Source organism: Tupaia chinensis, unplaced genomic scaffold, assembly GCF_000334495.1.
Source record: "Tupaia chinensis unplaced genomic scaffold, TupChi_1.0 Scaffold000291_1, whole genome shotgun sequence".
Taxonomy (NCBI): Eukaryota; Metazoa; Chordata; class Mammalia; order Scandentia; family Tupaiidae; genus Tupaia; species Tupaia belangeri.
In genome coordinates this window covers 449,397-469,127 of record NW_006159776.1, presented here as the reverse complement: position 1 = coordinate 469,127, position 19,731 = coordinate 449,397, and the positions used below count along the sequence as shown (strand labels likewise).

The window sequence follows — 19,731 nt, the reverse complement described above, 5'->3', positions numbered from 1 at the left end:
GTTTATTAGTGTATTATATTTTTTACATAGTCATGTCATATTGTTTCCAGCATTCCCTCATCATAAAGTTGACATAAGTCTCATTAAAGAGCACCTATGTATATACCTACAATAACAACATTGATGACAACTACTAGTACCATTTATTGGAATAGTATGTGCCAAATTCCCTCCAGTTTTTAAGTTTTATTATTTTGATATATAATGAAAAACAGCAGTTCAGTCTTTGAAAAAAACCTTTGTAAGGTATAAGTTGAAAATCCCTTATCCTAAATAGATGGGACCAGAAATGTTTCAGATTTCAGATATTTTTAGATTTTGGAATGTTTGTATATCTATATAATAAGATATCTTGGGGATGAGACCCAAGCTTAAAAACAAAATTCATTTATATGTTCTATATGCTTTAGTATTCACGTAGCCTGAAGATAATTATATACAACATATTTATAGTGCCATGTTTTGACTGCAACAGATCACATTAAGTCCAGAGTAGAATTTTCCACTTGTATTGTCATGTAGGTTCTTAAAAAGTGTTGAATTTTGGAACATTTTGAATTTTGCATTTTTGGATTATGGATGTTCAACCTGTACCAACATTCTAAATAAATAAGATGTAAACCAGTTTTTTAAAAAAATTTGGCTGTAAAAATGAAAAAAAGACACCATAATGAAAAAGAGCCAGACTGACCCAAGACACTTAGTAGGCTACTGACACAAACTGTAATTTCATAGAACAAATGGACAACTGTACCTCTGTTGAGTGCTCCATATTCTGTGTGGAAAACACCAACTAATTTCGTGTAGCCTAAATCAACATGTGCATTAATTGCCCTTTTAAATGCATCACCCCACACAGCTGGCCCACCAGGTTTCATCTCAAAAATGACGAGTTCATAGACTCCTAGAGTAGGGATAAAAAAAGAATTATTTTACAGAAGATAATCAAGCAATTTTTAATTATTGGGTCATCAGAAAATCATGATGTATTTTCTGGATAGGAAAACAGAAAAAATTGTGTCATGACTTTTCCAACAACCCCATAGGTTTGCTTAGTTCCAGTAAAAGGCTAACCTGTATATACATATTTGGAGGATCATAGCATGTCTATGTATTTATGCAGTCATACTTATAAAGCGTTCACATTAATAAAAATGCTGAAGGAAATAGCTTTATTGTTTCTAATCATCATGGTAAATGCTTAGAAAGTATTTTACTTTTGGTCTGAAGTATGGTATACATGGAAAGAAACGTTGGAACAAGTAGATTAGACAAGAAAAAGGAAAAAGGTACAAAGTTACTGGTGATTTATGAACATCATAAAGGTAGAGAACCAAGATCTGACATCTTCCAAGAAGCCAACTACTTTGTTTAGACAATGCTGAAAGTTGAGGGGAAGTTGAAATGTATTACATTCAAATAAAGCTTTTAAAATCTCTTATAATCTAAAAGAGAATATAAAGTTAGGAATAGTGGGGGAAATAACATTTAAATGTGTCTATATTCTTCTGATCTATATTTAAAACTAGATTGAGATAGGGGCCAACAGGTGACATGGTGGTTAAGGTGCTGGATTTCCATAAGGCCGACTGTGTGGTTTGAGTCCCAGACCAGATGACTTGAAAATCATGCTGGGTGCATGTGTGTGTGTATATGTGCCTAAAATCCCAGGAGGAGAATGTCGGGGTGGGACTACAGTGTGGCCACCCCCTTGGGGGGTGATTTCTCATTTTCTCTCTCTCTGTCTCTCTCCTGCAAGCCCATGTGACCTATGGGGAGAAAAAAAACTAGATTGAACTAATTATTTCCTTAAGTGAGTAATAAATGAAGTCAGCAAGAAGACAAATCTTAAGAATTACTTTAAAACTGAGACTTTCAAGAAAAAGGAAGATATAAAAAATATAAAAAACTATAATAATATAACTCATTAATTTAATTAATTTCCTTCAGTCAGTCTTAAAAGTAAAAGTGTATTTAATGATTTAAGATCTGGTGAACTTGTGAAAAATACTTTCATATTTAAAATTTATAGTATTTTAAAGCTAGACAAAATTTCATAAACTACCCCTCACCTATCTATACCCATTTTCCTTGCTGCCAATCCCTTCTGCATTTTTACTACCCATGTCAACCTTTAATATAACATAGATAAACTTTAAGAATTGGTAAGATCCCAATTTGGAAAAACATTTCATTTTTAAGAATAATCAAAGAGCTCAAATTAATTTTTATCTTCATACTCACCATATAAATAAAAATAATCAACTTCTCCTCCCCCATCATGGAACTTTAGTCTTCATAGCTTTAGATTTCTAGTGGTTTACTCATCAAAGATCAAAGTGACAAGGGGCAGAATGGTGGTGTGGCAGTAAAAATTAAGTGGGGCTGACCTACATGGGAGGATTCTGGGTTTGCATGGAGACCTCCCTGAATAGGATGGGTATAGGCAAGCCTATGATCCAGGGGTGGTTGAAGCTGTGGGTGGAGATAATCATCAAGACCCTGTTGGGGGTATTGTTTCTTTGTGTCTCCTGCTCATGGAAGAAATAAATATAATGAACTTAAAAAATTAAAGAAAAAAAAAATTCTCCAAGTGACTAAGAGAAACAGCTTACCTTCTTTTGGAGGCTTTTCTATTTTGCACCATGGTACCAGATAAGCAATCTCATTCTCCTGTATATCAATGTGAGCCAAATTTGGTGTAAGAGCTTGTTGCCATTCCTTATCATCTGCTATGGCTTTCCGAACTTTAGTTCTATGAGTGAAATTATCTATGGGAAGAAAGAATTAAGAAAAATAAAGATTTTCTGTTTAAAATCACCTGTATATTTGAATTTTCATGGAGAGCAAACATTCATTGAGGGGACATAGGAACCCTGTGTTATGCCACTGGAAATACTAACTTAAATAGTAAGTGACAATTGGATCTAGCAGGTGGCACAGAGGTTCCCTCATAGCCAACCATGGTTTGAGACCCAGACCCGGTGGCTTGAAAATCAAACCAGGCATCTATGCGTGTGTGCCCAAAATCTCAAGAGGAGAATGAAGAAGGGACAAGTCACTCAGTCTAAATGCAAAATAGATGTGTGAAGAACTAATTGCAATGTCATATGTGCTTTTATAGGAGCTACCACTTAGTAGGCAGGTAAGTTACTGAATCCTGTCTACCTCAGTTTTTTATTCTATGAAATACATATAAACTATAATATCTACTTCCAGGATCATTGTGAAGATTAAATGAATTAGAAAGGAGTTTAGAACAGTGTTTGGCACCTTAGTCTCAATATATGGTAACTATTCTTATTAACGGAGGCATTCAATGTATAGTACTAGTTTAAGAAAGCCTTAATTCTTTGGTGGTACTTTTGGTTAGTTATCAGGTCAAGGTATTGTTAAACCAAATTTAACACAAATGAAATTAAGATGTACTTTTCTGGGGACCAGCAGTTAGTGTAATGGCTATGTCACTGAGCTCCCATGTAGCTGACCATGGTTCGAGTCCCAGATCTGGTGGCTTAAACTCATGCCTGGCGCGTGTGCATGCATGCCCAAGATCCTGAGAGGAGAATGGAGGAGAAGGCATTGCAGCATGGCCATCCCCCCTGGGGGGTGATTTCTCGCTTTGTATATCTCTATCTCTCTCTGTCTGTCTGGCGAGCACATGCGTCCTATACCAAAATCCTTTCCCCCACAAAAATTAAGATGTACTTTTTAAGTCTCTTCTTTGATCTAACAACTTCCAAAAATATGGTGCTTATTTTCTTACTCTCTGTTAACCATTCTTTTCTTCCAGTATTTTACTTATTTCCCTCCTGCTTATGTTACCCAAACAGGCATATATATTTACCAAATATGAGCCTAATACTATATTTACTATCAAGGCCTTCTAATGGTATATAAGTTTTACATGGTTTATTTTAAGGAGAAGGAATAACATCTATCATACTGCTTAAGTGAGTTATAAAAGCTTACTTAAATGAGGCAAGATTCAACTTACAGTATATCTAAAGCATAAATTATAATTTAACAGGCTTGTTTTATTATAGCATGAAAACAAGAATGGGTCAGCTCTGTGGTCTTGTGGTTAATGGAGCTAGACTCCACATAGTCAATTGTACAGTTCAAATCATGGCCCCAGGGCAGTAGGTGCTAAGGTGATTAAGGTTCTGGACTCACATGGCTAACTGCAGTTTGAGTCCCAGATCTGGTGACTTGCTTTCTCAGTTTCCCTCTTTCCCCCTCTCTGATGAATTAAAACATAAGAATAAATAAAACTAAATAATTCTTAGGAAACAAAACAAAATACTTCCTTGGCCTGGTGGCATGAAAAACACACTAGACCCATGTGTATGCATGCCTGATGGAAGAGGAGGAGGGATTGTGACTACACTCCATCATGAGTACTCTCTCCCTCTCTGTCTCTCTATGGTGAGTGCCTAAGACCTTTGGCAAACTAAATAAAAAAAAAGGAATGACCATGTTAAGTACAGAATAAAGGCCCTTTTTTGGGGGGGAGAAGTTTTTGCTTTCAGGCGCGTGTGCTCACCAGATAGACAGAGACAGAGAGACAGAAAGTGAGAAATCACCCCCCAGGGGGGATGGCCACGCCGCAATCCCTTCTCCTCCGCACTCCTCTCGGGATCTTGGCATGCACACACATGCGCCTGGCGTGAGTTTTAAGCCACCGGGTCCAGGACACGAACCGTGGTCGACTACATGGGAATCCATCGACATAGCCATTATGCTAACTCCTGGTCCTCCGAATAAATGCTTTTTATGTTAAATTCTTTTATGACTATTAACTTTAAATGCTGATCACTCCCACTAAATGAAATGATTAAAAATCTCTTTGGAGATCATCAAGTCCTGATGTGGACTATTTAGACAATAGAGTAATAAGCATTGTGGGGACTACTGTAACTTGTTCTCTTTCCTCTGCTGAATCAGGTATAAGTCAACTTCAAAATGGGAAGAACTCTAATTCCTTTACTTTCTCAGACTCGAATTACAATAAATTCTTTAAAAATTTGTGATACAGAAATAAAAAAAGTGTTTTTTAAACACAGCCAGTACTATTAAATATCAGATTTGGATGAAGCTTAAAAGCTAACCATCCTGGCCAGCAAGTGGTATGATGGATGGTTAAGGTGCTAAACTCCCACATGATTTGAGTTCCAGACCTGGCAGCTTGCTTTCTCACTCCCCCACCCCCTTGCTTTCTCACTCACCATCCCCCTCCCACCATGTCTCTCTCTCTCTCTGGTGAGCAGATGTGCTCTGTAGCAAACTGAAAAATAATAATGGCAAAAGAAATGAAATAAAAATAATTCCTGGGGGTAAAAAAAATGATAACCATTGACTTCTGTCAATCTCCATTTTCCCAAAGTCGACTCCTAAACGTCTGAATTATTTCTACTCTCAATAAAACACCGATGTCCAACCCTGACTGTAGGAAGAAAAGATACTTTTTTTTTTCTTTTTGGAATCTTAATCCACTTGGACTTTTGCAATCACTGCTCTAAGTTTTTTATATATACCTTCACAATATGCCATTCTAAAATTCTGCTGCTAATTAAAATCTAGTGCAATTTTATGATCTGAAACATGAGACGCCACGTTTTCCCATTTATGATAATATAAGAGTTCAAGCAAAGGCTAATTAGAGGTGAATCACTGGGAATATGATTACTAAATTTATTTTCTGGTTTTGCTTGTAAAGTTTTTCTTAACCTATATGTATTTATATTTATATATATCTGAGAGCTGTATCTTATGTAATATATAATGGAATGAAAATCTTAAGTATAGAGCACTTAAGCTGAAAAGCTCATACCATATTTCCAAATATGAAACACTCTATTCATTCTGCCTCCAAATTCTGTCCTCCAGAATCCAACCAATTCAGAATGAGCTGTCCGAAGATGAATGACTTTCTTAATATTTTCCAGGAACTCATTCATTTTTGAAGGTTTAAGGCAGTAAGTACGAAATTCATACAGTGTTCCATCATGTTGCCTGGGACCCGTAGCAAAAGATGAACACACCTGACAAAGATAAGGCAAATTTAAATATTTGGGGAAGGTAGGATTTATCCCATTATGTTTCACCCAAATCTGAGTCAGTACGAGGACACTCAGAAGGCTCAATCTATGTTTATATTTCTTTTGTCAAGTCTCTAAAGATGTGATTTGGGTAGAGATGTCAATAAAGGTAACTACTCTGAAGTATGCTGAATATATAGTTACTATTTCCTATGATGGGTTCACCTCTACCCACTTTTGTAAGAAGTTGTTCCTAAGATGGTACTAGGTGTCAATGATAGTCTTTTTCCCAAGTACCATTAAAATTCTTATAAATTTACAAATAGCTTTCCTTTACTTAGCTAATATTCAATCTGTCAGTCTTATATGTACCCATAGTACGATTATGCATTTAAAAGGACTTTATAAAATATGCAATTATTTTGGTAGGCACAATAAAATATTTTTACTAGCTAAAAAGTATTTTTTTAGGATTTTGAAAAAATAGAAAATGCTATTCAAGTCAAAATATTTCACAAAAATCTGATGAAGACCATTGGTCAAAAATGGGACTAGAATGCATTGCAAAAGAAAGTTATGACTGATCCAATTGCACTGTAACATAACGGTAAACTGTTCAGATGCTAGAAAAAGATAGTCAAGTCATAATTATCTATATCATTGTTTGTAATTATGGAAGCAATGTAAAGGACATTTAATGAACTCAATTATATCAAGTTGATGAATAAATCCCTTAAGAACTGTCAGTACACTCTGTAATAGGTTTATGCACACTACATAAAATTTTGTCCTTATTTGGTTCTCTGAGTCTAAATGAACTTAAGTTTTAGTAGCAAATGCCCAGCCAGAAATTCTCTCCTTACAGTACAGACGCACACACATGCACACACACCCTCACATGACATTATTTAGAAATCCATCTTTTTTTTATCTTTTTTTTTTTTTGCATTTTCTTTATTCATGATAGACTGTGTGCACATGCACATGACAGTAAGAAAGAAGCACCCTCCGCAGGGTCTGGTCATTTTGTGAACTCCATCCTCCAGTTCTCCAGCCCATAGAATCTTGGACACTCTTGACTGTATGGTGGGCATGTTTCAGGCTACAAGTGGGGCATTCAAACTGCATCACTGACTGGGACCCAGCTTCTCTTGAGCAGTATTATCACTGTGCCAGAAAAATTCATCTTAAGGTTGGTTTGGCTAGTATGTTAGTTTGAAGCTGACTAACTAGAATAATTTATTGTTTAAGTAAGCCTCTTCTGCTGACATATTTTTGGTTACTTTGTATAATAATCTACTTAGTTTGTATATAATATCTTAATTTTCCATCTTGAATAAATTCTTGGGACCAGCAGTTAGCGTAATGGCTATGTCGCTGGACTCCCATGTAGTCGACCATGGTTCATGTCCTGGACCCGATGGCTTAAAACTCACTCCGGGTGCATGTGCATGCATGCCCAAGATCCTGAGAGGAGAATGGAGAAGGGACTGTGGCGTGGCTATCCGCCCTGGGGGGTGATTTCTCGCTGTCTCTCTTTCTGTCGCTATCTGGTGAGCGCATGCGCCCTATGGCAAAAACCTCTCTAAAAAAAAGAAAAGAAAATTCCATTTGTGCTCAATGTGCATTTCTGTTCTTACTGAGCATGTCTAACTGCTTGGAAAGCATTCTTCCCACTAGAAAATGTTGCAGCTATTCTCTTTTTCAATCAACATTCTCTTTTGGGTCAACTTAATCAAACTAATAGCAGATTACTATGGGGAAAAAAAAGCTGCCTAGTACCTATAGTTTTAAAAATATATAAATATCAGAAAATGGGCAATAAGCTATTTGTAATAACTGCATTTCAAGTTATTTTACAGATTTGTATTTGGAGAACAAGGAGGTAACCAAAGGCACACATTTCAATAGGGAAGTTTAGAGAAAGGTTACCCGCAGGGAGAGAGGGATATGTATATTTGCAGGGCAGCGCATATGGGCAAGGTGACTTTTTTTGCAGGGCTGAAAACTGTGCTGGAGGAGGAATCATGAGTGATTCAAGCCTCATTTCCAAGGGCAGAGTCATTCTAGACAGCAATGGCTTCTGATGTATTAATAAGAGATCAATTGGTAAATATTTAAAAACTGAAAGTTCAGGATGAAGTTGTAGATAAATAAGCCTCGGCCCTGCCCCTCTAGTGAGAGAATAAGGCAAAAGTCACATGGCTAATACTGGGCCAATGGACATTATTGGCTCTTGCGCAAGTTTCTGTCAGGAATAGTTAACCCTCCTAGACTGCCCTGGGTTAGAGACGCAGGATAGGGCAGGGCCCCATTTTCCTTCTTTCTCTTCTAGGGTTGACTGTGTTATGGTCACCTTGGCTAGGAGGCTGTCAACCCTTTCTGATTTGGGGGCCGGCTTCAAGAGACTAGGGCGGCAGCGGTGGGTCGGTCCTCCCACTGGGACCCTAGGCTTCTTCTTCAGGGTTGTCCACAAAATGCTCCGCGGCTGAGTATTTCGTTGAAAGGCGCGGCCCCGTTCCGCAGGCACCGGCTGCTCAGCCTCTTCCTCCGTCTACCTGCAGTGTGGACGGGGCCTTGGCTGGTAAAACCAGGAGGCCCGACCCAAGCCCGGCCAGGCCTGGCGACAACGTGGCGGGCGATCCGGGAGCTTCAGGCCCGACCTTGCCGGTCGGCAGGGACACCACCGCCTGCGAGGCCGAAAAAGGCCCCGTTCTCCGAGTTCGGGACCCCGGCAAGAGGGTCTTCGCCGCCCTCCCTCCTCACTCGTGGCCCGGCCGCGACTCCGCGTCCCGCTGGCACAAGACCCCGGCGGCGGGGAGGCGGGGCGCATGCGCGGGCGGCGCGTCTCAGCGGCGGTACCTGAGGCGCGAGCGTCCGCGCGGCCAGCGCCCTAGTCAGGCAGCTTCGCAGGGCCAGCATGGCGGGGCTTGCAGCGCTGAGAAGGCAGGCAGCCGTGTTCTGTCCGAGATGCCCTCTGCGGCTTCCCGGCTGGACTCGGCAGAGAGCCGCCCGCGGTCGGTGGCGGAAGGGGGCGGGTCAGCTCCGCCCACCCCTGGGGGCGCGGCGGTGGGCGGGGCCTGCGTGGGGCCGGTCTGAGGCGTCGTCGCTGACCTTTGGTTCCGCGTTATTTTCTTGGGGGTTCTTGGCCCTGATGTCCGAGGCGGAAGTCGAACCAGCTCAATGCTGAGGTCGCTCCTGTCCCCCCTTCTGAGCTCGCTTCCTCATCTGCTCCACCGCGCAGTTGCGTAGAATTCTTACATGTTAGTGTGTCCACGTGAAGGTTGGGTGGATGGTGCGTGTGTATGTAGTGCTTCGTATGTAAAATCATGGAGTTTTTTTGTTGGAGTTAAGTTTTATTTGGTATGACAGACATATAGTAGTCAACCAGCAGCGTTCCGTTTTCTGGGTTGAAAATGTATTCCCAATCCCCATTGCAGCCCCACTATGACCCTGGAAGGTCCCTAATAAATATTTAGTGTAAATTTTCCAGGAGCTCAGAGGAAAAGAAGCACTGAATCTGATGACAGAAAGCCCAATTTAAGAACAACAGATTGAAGTTCTTAAAGACTTAAATTCAGGGACCAGCAGATGGTGTAGTGGTTACCTCTCTGGACTTCCACATGGTCCACTGAATTTTGAGTCCCAAATCAGTGGCTTCAAATCACGCTGGGCTGTGTGGGTGCCTGCCCAAAATCCCTGGGAAGAGAATGGAGAAGGGATTGCGGTATGGCCATCCTCCCTGGGGGTTGATTTCTCATTTTCCCTCTCCTTGTCTCTGGCCCCACCCCCTTCATACTCTCTAAGGCAAAAACCTCTAAAAAAAGACTTAAAAGCAAAACATCACACTCTCTGAACTAGTCCTCTCTGATTACTGGTCTCCAGAATAAGCGCATTCAACAGCTTGAGCTTTTTCTTTTCGTGCTTGTTTTCCTTCTAAATTACAGATATATTCTGTTATTTTGTGATTTTGTTTTTCCAGTTATAGATAGTAACTCTTAACGTGGACCAGTTAGGATTTAGGTCTCTTCATACCACTTCTTCATAGCACTTCTTCCTTGGTCTACTAATGCACATTTAAAAAAATGGTTATTTGATTACATTATGTATGTCACACTTGCTAACAGTTACATTATTGAACCAGTTGAAGTGATACTGCATACATCACTAGAATTAGGGAATTATTACAGGGCTATTTGGTTGTGTTGGTTGTTACCTTGTGGAAGAACTTTTGAATCATCTGTCCTGAGGAAGGGAGGTTTTTAAAAATTAATTCTGGAGGAGCGCCTTAGTTTTTCCCTATTAGGCAAATATGTGTCTACCAGGTAAGACTAAACAAAGCATTTGTCAGGACTGGATCTGTATGATTACATTGATTGTTTTGGACTTCTTTCCTTCTGGAATTAACAATTATTTACTCATTCAACCAATACTTACTAAATATCTTCTGTCCTCCTGGTACTTTACTAGAAACTGAGGTACAGAGGTGAGCAAAGGCAAAGTTCTTATTTTCTTGAAGCATATGGGTTGGGAAAGCACCTAAAAAGGCGGAAAATAAATCAGGGATTAGGATTAAATAATGGTATGAAGAAAACTATAATAGGAGATGATCATGGGAAGTGCTGGAGGGAGGTAGGACAGACTACTAGCTATTTTTCAATTTCACTTTACCTCTTCTACTCCCTTTTTGAATATCAGCTATTGAATTCTTGCAGCTTACTGTAGCCTCCTGACTATGATCTGATCAGTGGAAAGTGTCAGTGCATTTTAACCTGTAAGTGATATTAAAGGGGTAAAGGAGGGGTTGTTTATTTATTTAGTCCTTGTTTCTGTGTGCTGTCCATGTAATGGCTTGAGTTCTTGGACTATGAGATAGAAGGAATATGCTCAGTTAATGAAACAAGAGAGAGGCAGCCTAAGTGTTTAAAACCATAGAAGGCCATCCTAGGAGCCCTGGACTACTCTTCTTTGATAATGATAAAATAAATCATCTAGTTTAAACTGCTGTTCTGTGGTATCGAACCTATCATTTTGATTAATTAGAGGGTGAATATATCTTCTCTCTCTCTATTTATATACCTATCACTTATTAATCCCCAATTCTTTGTCAAAGGTATAGCTTTCTTTTCTATGATTAAACCCAGTTCCATCTTTTGGGGTTAACTTTTCAGAGTCCTAGATCTCTAGATCTGTTGTTACTAGGAGATCTCTAAGATGACATGGCAATGGTCTGGGATCTCCTTTCATGGTTAAACTGGAAACTCTCATTTGCCTTGTGTGGGACCTCCTGTTTTATGATCTTATTACCCCTACCTCTGTACCATCAAAAAAAATTTTTTTAGAGGTTTTTACCTTAGGGTGTGCGGAGAAAGAGAGACAGAGAGAGACAGTGAGAGGAAAAGTGAGAAATCACCCCCCCACCTCTGGGGGAGATGACCATACCACAATCCCATCTCCATTCTCCTCCTGGGATCTTGGGCATACACACACATGTGACCAGTGTGAATTTCAAGCCACTGGATATGGGACTCGACCTGTGGTTGACCATGTGGTAGTCCAGCAATGTAACCACTATGTCAGTCTGGCCCCCATCCCATCAAATTTTAGGACGACATTCATAGGAATTACTATTTTGAAACTTGCATCTCTAAAAATAGCTCTGTTCTAGCAATCTTTTGATTCATAATTTTGATGGGTATAAAGTTTTATATTAGAAATCTGTTTTTATATTTTTTAAAATGATGCAATATTATATTTCAGGTTCTGATAAAAAGTGAAAGAGTCGTGACATTCTGAATGCTGGTTCTTTGTATATACTTATTTCCAACTCTCTTTGGAAGCTTTAATTTTTTTTTTTTTTTGTATTTGTCCCTGGTATTCTGAAATTTCACAATGATTTGTCTTAAAGCTGTTTTTCATTCATCTTGTCTCACTCAGTAGACTCATCTGAATGCTCTTCAATACTGGAAATTTATTGTGTTTCTCAGCTTTTTTTCCCTTGCCAATCTCCAAAACTTAGGACATTTAAACATTGTGTCTTGATTTGATTCTCTAATTTTCTATTTTCTTTTTTTTTTTTAAGAGAGATTTTTGCTATTGGGCTTGTGCATTTGCCAAAGAGAGAGAAAGAGACAGAAGGACAGAAAGCGAGAAATCACTTTCCAGAGGAGGATGTGTATGCTATAATCTCACATGTGCCTGACATGAGTTTTAAGTTGCTGGGTCTGGGACTTGAACTGCAGTTGACTACATGAGAATCTCCAGCATAACCATTATGCCATCTGTTGGTCCCTAATTTCTTATTTTCTACTGTTTTCCTTTATATACCATTTTGGTTTAGTCTTTTATGAGGAAAGTATCATGATTTTATCTTCCTCTTTTTTTTTTCTTTTTTTTATATTTGTCCCTGGTATTCTGAAATTTTTAAAGTTTTAAAATTCTATTTTACAATATTTATTCCTAAGAGCTCCCTTTTTAAAAAAAAATCTCTTCCTCAGAACATTTATTTCCCTTTCTTTTTCCAGAAATAGTATCCTCTTTTTGTTTCATGGATTTTGTTTGTCTGTCTCTCTGGGGATATTAATTATAGATGTTTTACTTTTAAAATAGTCATTGTTTTAAATCTTTCTGCATTATTTGTTTTGTTATGTTTTATATTTATTTGATTTATCTTCTACTTTTGGTAGTGGAGTTTTCCCTAAAATCCTTTTCCATTTGTGATCCTTGGCTATTGTATCATGTTATCAAGTGAGACAATATTAAAGTCTAAAAGCTCTTTGAGTGTGAGTGGTGCCTATTAAGTAGTTGAGTCCACTGCAGGATTTAAGTGGCCTCTTTTCATTGAACCCTCACCCTTCATCTGTCAGTATCTGTAAGTGATTTATCTTAGTCTAGTCTTTTACCCTGAGTGGAAATATCCAGTGTTCCATCTGTGAGTTGTAATTCTTGTTTCAGTTTCCTGTGACTGAGGAGGAAAGGTGGATTATCTCAGTATTTGGTGGGTAGCTATTCACCTGATTTATTTGTTTAAGATTGGTTCTGACCCTCCGTTTGTTGTTCCTTCATGTGGTTCACCTTTTCAATAATATATTAGCTAAGATAGGCTAAACTGCTGTAAATATAGACACTAAATATGTAATTCCTCAAACATAGTAAGTCTTTATTTCTTGTTCCTTAAGAATCTAAAGGGGTTTTTCCTAGTTGGCAGGCAGTCCTTCTTTAATGGTGAGTAGGGACTCAGACTTTTTCTACTCACTGGCTTGGCCATCTCTTGAGCCTCATTACCTGAGGCTCATTACCTCATTACCCAGCATAAAGATAGAGGGGACAGCTCAGAGGAGAATACAGACCATGAGGAGTAAAACTGATGGCTACAACAAATGCTTAATTTCATTTACAAGTTGGGGACAATAAAGATATTACTTTTACCCATTGAAGTAACTAGACTCTCTGAATTCTATCAATAGACTTCTGGCTGTTTGTACTGGAGATTACACATAAATTATTGGCTAGGGTATATAGCTAGGAATAGAATTGCTGCATCTTAAGATATGTCCATATTCATCATTATGAAAAAGTACCAAACAATTTTGTAAATGTGTGCACTTAATAGAAGTGTATGAGGCTTTTTTGATAAATTTTTATCATTTCCATGTGGTCTGATGAGTGTGACAATGCATTTCTACATCTTTCGTAACAAATAGGTGTCACTTAGTTGAAGGGTGGTGGAATTACATGAAGTGGCCAAAGGGAAGAATGTACTTAATGGTGTTCCTGCTTGGTCTTGTCCAAAGATAAGCCTCAGGCAAATGTGTAGAAGGTAGCAGGAGAGGTGGATCTGACACTGGCTCAATTGACCAGGAGGGCATTAGCTCCACCTGCAACCTTTAGGACCCCTCTGTTTTCAGGGATAAGTATTCTCTGTTTTCAGTGTTGTATTCTGTGGCCACTAGATGGTGGTATAGACTAACTTTCCCTTCAGTAGGTGTCTGGGCATATGCTGATTTCTGTTATTTTAGAGTTCTTGTCATTTAAACTGCAGGTGTTTAGAGTGGAATTAACTTACAGCATTTGTGTATGTGTGTGTGAGAGAGAAGAGAGAGGGATATTATGTATTGGTGTAAGCAAAATCAATAAAGGCTAGTTATAATGCTTATGGGTTTTATTATTAATACCAATAGAAAGTAATTGGTAATTAAAAGAATCAATTTCCATTGTTTTTTACTACGTGTCTTTCTCATATCATTGAATATTTTTAAGCCTCTGTTGTGTGTTGAACATTGAATTAAATGCTGTGGGGTAGGAAAAGAACTTGATCCCTTTTCTTGTGCTTGTCACAGAAACATGTCTTGATATTTCTGTATCAGCCTTTTTGCTGTTATCTTTGAATGAGCTGCAGGAAAAAATTATGAACAGTGCAATAATTAAATATGTACAAATTTATTTAGTATCATTTATGTTAATGAAACTAAGTATCTATTACTAAAACAAACGTGAGTTAAGTGTTTATTATGTCCTTTTCAGAGGTAATATATGAATTGTCATTCTTTAAGTTTGAATTCAAATTTGAAGTTTGGTGCCAATGACAGTTTAAAACTTGTCATCAATAAATGCAATTATTTCCTAAAACTGGTTTTGAACGTCTGTGGCTTTGAATAATTCCTGCACCTCACAACTTAAGTTGGGAACAGTTTTATGGGGAACATATTTCTGTGCCTTTTGCTATTTGTTTAGGATTATTATTGTTAAATATGGGTGGTATAAGTTGAGATATCTTCTAGCTTTATACACTCATGCACTTTGTGACATATTTTTTCATGAAGTTATAAATGAACACCCATTATCCAATACTTCCCAATATATCTGTTTCTCTTCATCTCCTTAAGATGTCCCAGATACCTACTAGCTGAGTAATTCACTTTTTAGCCTGTTTTAGCTTTACTTAGCCCTTATTGATTGCTTTTATGGCTGCTTTTTCATTTGTTATATTTTACTTATTCTCAGATTGTATTGAGGGCTGAAGCATTAATGCAGAAGCCACGCAGGCTGTGTCTAAATGAGAGGAGCCTGTTGTCGCTTTTGCTTCTTGCTAGGTCCTTTGACACACCACCTTGGATTTTCCCCAATGCACTTTATGGCCTAAGTTCAAATGTCCCTCCATCTCTTATGAAGGTTGACAGAAAGAAGTTATGAGAAATCAGAATTACTCAGATTAAAATTCCCTCTGAAAACACTATTTTAGTTGACTTCTCAAGATAGCTTAACAGTGTTGTTAGAATAAGTAGACTTCATATTCAAAATTTTCTTCTTCTCATATAAAGACACTGAGTACTGAAAAACATAGTATCTATTTTTCTAATTCTTTTGAGATTATCTGAAACTTCCACTTAGCAAAGAATAAAAAGTGAGAAGCACTAGAAGTTGCTTTAGTTTAATTCCTATTTCATACTACTTTTATTTAAAAATCAGTTGTTTCTGAGCCTCTACGTTTCTTGGAATGAAGGATATTAGCTGACCCAGGGTACTAGAGTCTTTTTGTAATAACCTCTTACTTGAAAGCTCTACTGATATTCCTTGATTGATTGATAGTGGTGAAGGTGGCTGGATGCTATGTAGCTGAGAATACTGTTCAAGTCTTGGACCCAGAAATTTGAAAAACAAAACAAAACAAACACCAGGTGTGTGTGCAAATTCCAAAAAGGAATAGAAATGGAGGAAAAAGGATTACAGTGTGACCATTCTCCATGGGAGGTGCTTTCTTATCCTCGCTACCCCCCCCCCGCCATCTCTCTCTGATGAACACATGTACTCTTTGACAAAGATTTTTTTTAAAAATTATTTTGGTTAAAAAAATGGAAATCTATGGGGAACCAGCAGTTAGCGTAATGGCTATGTCGCTGGACTCCCACGTAGTTGACCGCGGTTCGTGTCCCGGACCTGGTGGCTTAAAACTCACGCCGGGCACGTGTGCGTGCGTGCCCAAGATCCCGAGAGGAGAATGGAGGAGAAGGGATTGCAGCGTGACCATCCCCCCTGGGGGGTGATTTCTCGCTTTCTGTCTCTATGTCTCTCTCTCTGTCTGGCGAGCGCACGCGCCCTACAGTGAAAATCTCTCAAAAAAAAAAAATGGAAATCTATGTATAGCTTTTTCATATATGCATTTTCCACGAACTTTTGGAAGACTCCTTCATGTATTACTCTGTTTGCTTTACCTTATCCTCTAATTGTACTTTGTGAAGCTGGCATTTCCATTTATAGATTAAAACAAAATCAAGAAACAAGACATTCAAAGAGCCTAAGTACTTGCCAAAGGTTCAAAGTAAGTAGTGTAGAACAGGTTCATTTATTTTATTTACTCTCTAATAATTCAGAGTATGAGTATACCATAGCTTTATTACTCCTTTGTCATTGATATTTATTTCCATACATTTATCTTATAAATAATGCTTCAGTGAATAACTGTATATATCTCCTCAGGCACACTTGTAAATGGAATTTCTGAATCAACATCACTAACTCTTACTTATTTTCTTAATATCAATTCGTAGTTCTACTGTCAGTGAATGGAAATTCCTCTTTCTCCATATTTTGGGTGAGTTTTCTACTGTAAGACTACTATTTGCCTCATGAGTAAGAAGTATCTCTATTTAAATTACATTTCTCTGATTTCTTATGAATTAAGCACTTTTCATAACTATATAGGCCATGTCCTATTTATTTTTAAGGTCTTGATTTATTACATTTGCCTAATTTTTTATCATACTATTAATTTTTTTTTCTTAATTATTTAAAGATACTGGTTAGAGGAATGAAGTGTTTTCAAAAATACCTAGATAACATGTCAGCTTCAGTGTTGACTTTTTCAATACCCAGAAAGACAGATCTGCTCAGAGGAATGGAGGGCAAAGACTGTTAACTCACCCACCAAGGATTCATAGCCCTTTTCTGAAGAGGCTGCTGGTTTCTAGGAGTTGGAAAGAAGTTTTGCTCATGTGAGATGTTCTAGGCCAGGCACTCTGGCTTCCTAAGTGGGTTGCAGGCTCTCTGCCCAGTGAAGGCAAGATAGCATCATGGTAAGGATACAGATGCTGGAGACAGACTGTCCGCAATTCAGTCTCAGTTCTGCTTCTGTCACTCATATCTACTAACAAGTTACTTTTCTGTGCCTCATTCTCCTCATCTATAAAATGGGAATAATATTCAGTCCTTAGAAAAGTCATGATGTATGTTTTTCCATGCAAAAATGGGTCATGACTTTTCTGACAACCTAATAATATATGGAAATAACACTTATGCAGTGTTGTTATGAGGGTAAAAATGGATAAGTGTTTAGAATGGGGACTGACATTAACACGTTTTTTAAAAAGACCTTACATAACATGAGAAATGTTATGCCAGAGTACTTTATATATAAACTTACTGGAAAATTGATTTTTCTGTAAGCTAATGTTTAACTATAAATTGATTGAAGAGATAGCCAAGCAGATAAGAATATAATTGGCCAACAGAGAAGACTGATTACACTATTGACCACAAGTCAGTTTTTGCATGTTAACTCTCTGGGCTAGAAGGATAAAATTATTTCTCCCTTTAAAATCAAGAAGTATAGATTAAAGGTCTGCAGAGAGTCTTCCCTACAGACTGTGGGTAATGCAGAGAGCACAACAGACCTGAATTTGAATTCTGGCTCTGCTACTTATTAGCTGTATGACCTTGGGCGAGTTACTTAGTATCTGTAATCCTTAATTTACCTTGTTTGTTATTGGTGAAAACATTATTATTACTTAGGGTACTCTTTATAATTAAATGTGATAATTCTTATTACTGTGTTTTTCCATAGAATTTTTCAAACAATGATAAATTTCTGCATTGGAACCCCAGGGTACTAAAACCATTTCAAGCTTTGTGTTTTTTAAAAAAAATTTTATTTATTATTATATTTTTAATTTACCCTAGGGCATATGCACTCACCAGAGAGAAAGAGAGATAAAAAGAAAGAGAGAGAGAGAGAGAGAGAGAGAGAGAGAGAGAGTGAGAAAGCAAGCTACCAGGTCTAGGACTCAAACTTGGTAGGCCATGTGTGATCCAGCCACCTTACCCACCATTTCAACTGACTGGCCCAAGCTTTGTGTTTTAAAGGATACATTTCTCAGCACTAAATGGAAAGAGTTTGGGGTTTCCTTATAAAGTATGGGCAAAGAATTGTTTTCAGGGAAGGTCTGGGTGAAGTTTGAGGAAATTCAAAAGGATTAAGAAAATTATGCTTTTTGAAACAATGATGGAGACAATAGCTGCTGCTCTCTCTGATTGGAGCCATTGCTGTACAGTTGGCTTCTCTGGATCCTAGCGGGCCATCTGCTTTTAGTCCCTAGATTACAGATGAGAAACAGAGGCCAGAGGGGGAACTGACTTCACATGGGTACACTCAGAATAGAGTCTTTTGGCTCATGGTCCAGGACCTTCTACTGAGCCACACTGGGTGGCCCAGTGTTGTCCCTCCAGTCTTCAGGGGGTAAAAGGGCAGAACCCGACATTCTCATTCATCCTGAAATGTGATCACTGTTTACTCTGTGAAGTTCGAAGCTGAGTGCCTCTACCAGGTGGCTCTAGCCTCTGGCCTTGTGCTGCTGGCTTCCAAAAATGCCCGGTTTTTAGTTTTCAGTTACCATGAATGCTTTAGTGAGTTCAGCAATAGATCCTGTACTCCTGATTCCTGTGCTAGCTGGTCAGGGAGGCTGGCTTTACTGGTAGAGCCCTACTCCTTAGGCCTTATTCCTAACTTCCACCTTTTCCAGCTATCTCCCTTCCCCCTCTGTCTGGTTATATGTTATCCTACCAGCTGTATTTGTCTGCATTGCCCTGGTGTTCAGCCTGATTGTGCCACCCTTTGGCAGGTATCCCAGCCTGGAACGTCAGCTCTGGATGTCCAATGAGCTGCACACATTTGTTGGGTATGTTTGTCTTCTGTGCCCCAGGAAAGAGGAAGGTTCAGGCAGACCAATTCTATTTACTATGCTGAAAGCCACGGGAATGGACTTAAGAATTACACAGTCAAACAGATTTTGTCAGCTGTGGCCAGGCCCTACACAAAGCTAATATTGTATGCATAGGACAATAGTGAACTACCCCTGAAATAATAGGACTGTCCTCTACTGTAAATTTCAGTTCCTCTCCTCTATTCAAGTTGGGACTCTCTTATTTGAAATGCTTGAGACCAAAAGTGTTTCAGATTTTTTAGGAATTGGGAATATTTGCATGTACATAATAACATATCTTGGAAACAAGATCCAAGCTGAAACACAAAATTCATTTGTGTTTAATGTATACCTTATACACATAGCCTAATGGCTATCTTTTATTATTTTTTTCCTGAAATATTTTTTCATGTGACTGCTATTGTTGGTAATACTCTTATTTGTAAATTATATGAATTGGTATGGGATGATAGAGAGTATATCTTCTAAACCATGGGTGGTAACCAATATTTAAAAAATTTGGAAGTAGATGGGACCAGCAGATGGCATAATGGTTACATTGCTAGACTCCACAAGACCAACTGTAGTTTGAGTCCTGAACCTGGTCTTAAAACTCATGCCCAATGCCTGTGTGTGCATGTCCTAAATCCCAAGGAGAAAATGAAGAAGAGATTGCAGTGAGGTCAGTCCCCTTGGTGGGTGATTTCTTGTTTACT

At 38.4% G+C, this 19,731-nt stretch overlaps 1 protein-coding gene across 1 annotated transcript in view; it reads right to left on the bottom strand.

Annotated features, from left to right (window-relative positions):
* The window catches only part of LOC102489216 (protein NipSnap homolog 3A), a 20,040-nt gene extending 10,828 nt beyond the window's left edge, over positions 1-9,212 (bottom strand). Inside the window, exons 1-4 of the mRNA XM_006150594.3 lie at positions 8,904-9,212; positions 5,834-6,044; positions 2,616-2,771; positions 755-904 (exon numbers count right to left, since the gene is read on the bottom strand). Coding sequence (XP_006150656.1) covers positions 755-904; positions 2,616-2,771; positions 5,834-6,044; positions 8,904-8,963 — 577 coding nt within the window. The 5' untranslated portion in view covers positions 8,964-9,212. The remainder of the gene's footprint in view (positions 1-754; positions 905-2,615; positions 2,772-5,833; positions 6,045-8,903) is intronic.
* Positions 9,213-19,731: the final 10,519 nt, after the last annotated feature.